A 3,684-nucleotide genomic window follows, 5' to 3' on the forward strand; every position below is an offset into this window, starting at 1 on the left:
TCTTACGTTTATTAACGGGTATAACAAGGTTCATCAAAAGGGTTATCTGCAGATGTTTACAAATATTACTTCATATTTGGCATTTTATGCATTTAAATGCTTTTATTTAATATCTTCTGGCCGAGGAATGAGTCAAATTTGTTTCCTTTTTTTTTTTTTTTTTGTGGTACACGGGTCTCTCACTGCTGTGGCCTCTCCCGTTGCGGAGCACAGGCTCCGGACGCGCAGGCTCAGCGGCCATGGCTCATGGGCCCAGCCGCTCCGCGGCATGTGGGATCTTCCCGGACCGGGGCACGAACCCGTGTCCCCTGCCTCGGCAGGCGGACTCTCAACCACTGCGCCACCAGGGAAGCCCTGTTTCCATTTTTTACATGGTATTTCTCATCACCTACTTGAGTTTTGTGTGGTATCAGCATTCTTATTGCAATGGACTAGAAAGTATAACCGTGTTTTCACTAAGAGTGTTTTTGCTATTTTTAATATAAAGCAGGGATTTTAATGGAAATACCACAGTGTGATAAATTGAGGAGTAATACAAAACGACACGGGTAATGATCATGTCATTCTATAAGCAACATCATAGTAAAAAACCCACTGAATGTTACTTCCTCTTAATTAAGGTCGTAAACCTTCGGTGAAGTTTGCTTCTTTTCTTTCTTTCAAACTGAAATGATGTATTATTTATGGACCCCCAATCCAAGGACGCCACAATCCTTAACGGCAGTTTCCTCAAGTTAATGCTTTCTCTTCCTGGTCTCTCAGAAAACACTAAGCTTTGACATAGACAGAGGGCTATCTATGAAGACCGTGAAAGCATACAAGGGCTCCCGTACATGTTCCTTTTCAATCTAATACAGAAGAAGGAGCAGGACGAATGCAGCAGTTGGGCCGTCGGAAGTTCTGCAACATGGACTGGAAAACACTGGGCTGCCTGCCTTTGAGCTTTTTATTGGAAGAAGTATCCGAGGAGATGGATCTCCGGCTCTGGCTGCTTTGAGATTTGATTAATTTCTCGTGTTCCCTGATTTGTCGTTGTAAATGGTTCTGGATGGCGACGCCCAGGGACTCTGGGTCCAGGGAAGCGCCGTACACCTCCCAGGTCATGCCCTGCTCGTCCCACACCACGTCCCGGACACGCTTGGACTGTTTCAACTGCAGCCTGGCGTCAGCACCCAGGTGCTTTTTCTTCTCTCCCGGAGTGAGTCCCACCTGGGCGGCAGCTGCCGTCACGTTTAACTTCTGCTCCTTGAGGAACTCGCTGACCCGGCTGGCCCGGCGGGGACTGGCTTTGACGGAGCGAGAAGGGGTTCTCTTGCCAGAACCGGGACTGGAGTCCCCCATGGAATCAGACGGCAGGCTTAGGCTGGTGGCTGTCTTGGGCTGTCTATTTTCTTCCACGCCGCCCTCCTGGCTCCTCCTAACTGGGGAGGGTGTAGGGCTGGCAGCTGAGGCGGTGCCTCTACTTTCTTGGGATTTAGGATTGAGCAGTACAGTTTTGGCCTCTGCCCTTGCCCTCGGGTCCAGGATATCGGTGCCGGAAGATTCTTGGTCTCTTAGTATCTGAGGAGATGCAAGCTTCTTCTCTCTTGTGTCCCCTTGATTCGTGAGATCCGAGTTCCCGGACTGGTCAGCTCTGCTGGCAGGGCCACAAGAATTGGAGAGTTTCCAGTCTGGGTCCGGTTTGTGGCCATTGGTGGCTTCCGCTGCAAACTCAGATGGCTTCGTTTCAAATTTCCCTAATCCGTGACTTGTTTCCGCTTGACATCCTGCACTGATAGAAATCTGGTCACCGAGGCTAGCTTTCAGGGAGGTAGAATTAGTACCCAAAAGCTGTCTAGGGGCGGGCTCTTGCCCCACCTGGGTCATTCCCGCTGCCCTCCCATCTTCTTTACATGTAGCCTGAGCGTTACTGGATGCCACGTGGATTGATGAGGTTTTAAGGACCTCAGCCGGTAGGCTATCTGATTTACCTTCCCCCCGGAAAGCTGCAGAAACAGCTGCAGCTGACTGGATGTGCACCTCTGGCGTGATGCCAAGGCACTGACCCGCCTCCCGGGGGGCTGGGGTGCTTGCAGACAGCTCCAACGTGTGGCTTACGCGGCCACTGCCGCGGCAGACGACACGCAGCTGCTCCTGTTCGAACTGCTCTGGAGCGGGGGTTTCCTTTAAGAACGCAGTGAGAATGCTGGGGCTGGTAGACACCGATCTGCTCTCCACACTGGCCACTGCCTGCACCTCAGCATCTTGCTGAGCCCTGGGGGGAACCTCCTTGATCTCATTTTCAGCTTGGCTGGTCATCGTACTCACTTCTCTGAACCTTGCCCCCTGAGGCTGTGCTGGCGGCAGCATCTTCTCTGGATCTGGAGGAAACACGGACCCTTCGCTAGGGAGGTGGGATGATTGGGGTGCCACCGAAGTCACGGCCTGGGGGTCTGAGGTCATGGGAGAGGGTGGTCTGTTCTCCGAACATCTAACTTCTCTGGCTGGAGATTCACAGGACCTCGTCTGGGAATCGCAGACGGCTTGCTGCCTTGCCCCTTCAGGTCCACCTACAGGGGCGGAGGCAGGGCTGAACGCCTTGGGTGCTGTATCTGCAGGTTGCACCATTCCCTGGATGGTTTCTTGAGAAGGAGAATAAGGGGGCACCTGATCTTTGCCACGGATCCCTCCCACCGGACAACTTGACTTCTCAGCTTGCTCTCCGTCTGCAGTTCTCTGTGATTTCACCAGGGTGTCTTCAGGTCCTGATGGGAGGCTGGAGTTGGGCTGGTCCCCTGGGATGGCCGGGTGGGTGTGCTGATTGGCTGGTATGGTGAACGCTACGTGTATCAGATCCTTTCCTGCCGCAGAACACGGGGCTGGCGCTGCGGGCTCCCTGCTCCCTGGCAGCTGGGTATTGCCAGGAGAGTTGAACGTGGGAGATGCTTTCCCCACCTCATTGACAATGCCAGCAGACGACATGGCTGGCTGCGCGGCCTCATCCTCACTGGCCTGCATCAGGGCCTCAGCAGCTGTCCTGGGACTGAGGTCTGGCTCTGCAGGAGTGCCAGAAAGGCCATTGGTGTTCCTACCCAGGACGGCTGGTTGAGTCTGAGGTGAAGCAGCCTGAACCTCTCCCAGGTCCTCTTCTTTTCCAGAAGCTGCAATCAGGGAAGTTTTAGCCGATCGCAGAGGGTCAGGTACAGTCCCCATGGAATTTCTCTTCGGGAAAATCTCAGAGCTCTCCCCTGAGCAGCGCTCCCACTGGGAAGCAGTCGTAGCTCACAGTGAAGATGCAATCAGAGATGATTCCTCTGAAGGACCAATCTGTGAATCAAGGAAACAGTACCATTAATACAGTATTTGCGGATTGAAACTACACCAAATTGTCACTTGTATGAGATCTCATAAGCCCATGAAAACTTCTCTTCCCATATCTCTTGATATAAAAATAATCTTGGGAAGAAAGATTCTGGAAAAATTATTTTAATTATACAGGTATTATTTTGATATATTAGTTTCTGCTTGCATCCCATCGCTGTCTAGCAAATAGGTTTTTAACGTATTTACCTATGCACTTGATAACTACCTCATTTGAGTAATCCGATTTACCAGGTATCAGAAAATCCTATAAAGCTACTGTAATCAAATGAATAAGTATTGAAATGGGCCTAAACAGATATGCGGAATAGAATATCTCGAAAT

The 3,684-nt window shown here is 51.3% G+C and overlaps 1 protein-coding gene across 1 annotated transcript; it reads right to left on the reverse strand.

Moving 5' to 3' along the window:
- Nucleotides 1–475: 475 nt before the first annotated feature.
- On the reverse strand, nt 476–3,192 carry GPRIN3 (GPRIN family member 3). Its single transcript, XM_060147095.1, has one exon. The coding sequence runs from the start codon at nt 3,190–3,192 to the stop codon at nt 844–846; it is 2,349 nt and encodes a 782-aa protein (XP_060003078.1). The 3' UTR covers nt 476–843.
- Nucleotides 3,193–3,684: the final 492 nt, after the last annotated feature.

This window comes from Lagenorhynchus albirostris, chromosome 4 (genome assembly GCF_949774975.1).
Source record: "Lagenorhynchus albirostris chromosome 4, mLagAlb1.1, whole genome shotgun sequence".
Classification (NCBI taxonomy): domain Eukaryota; kingdom Metazoa; phylum Chordata; class Mammalia; order Artiodactyla; family Delphinidae; genus Lagenorhynchus; species Lagenorhynchus albirostris.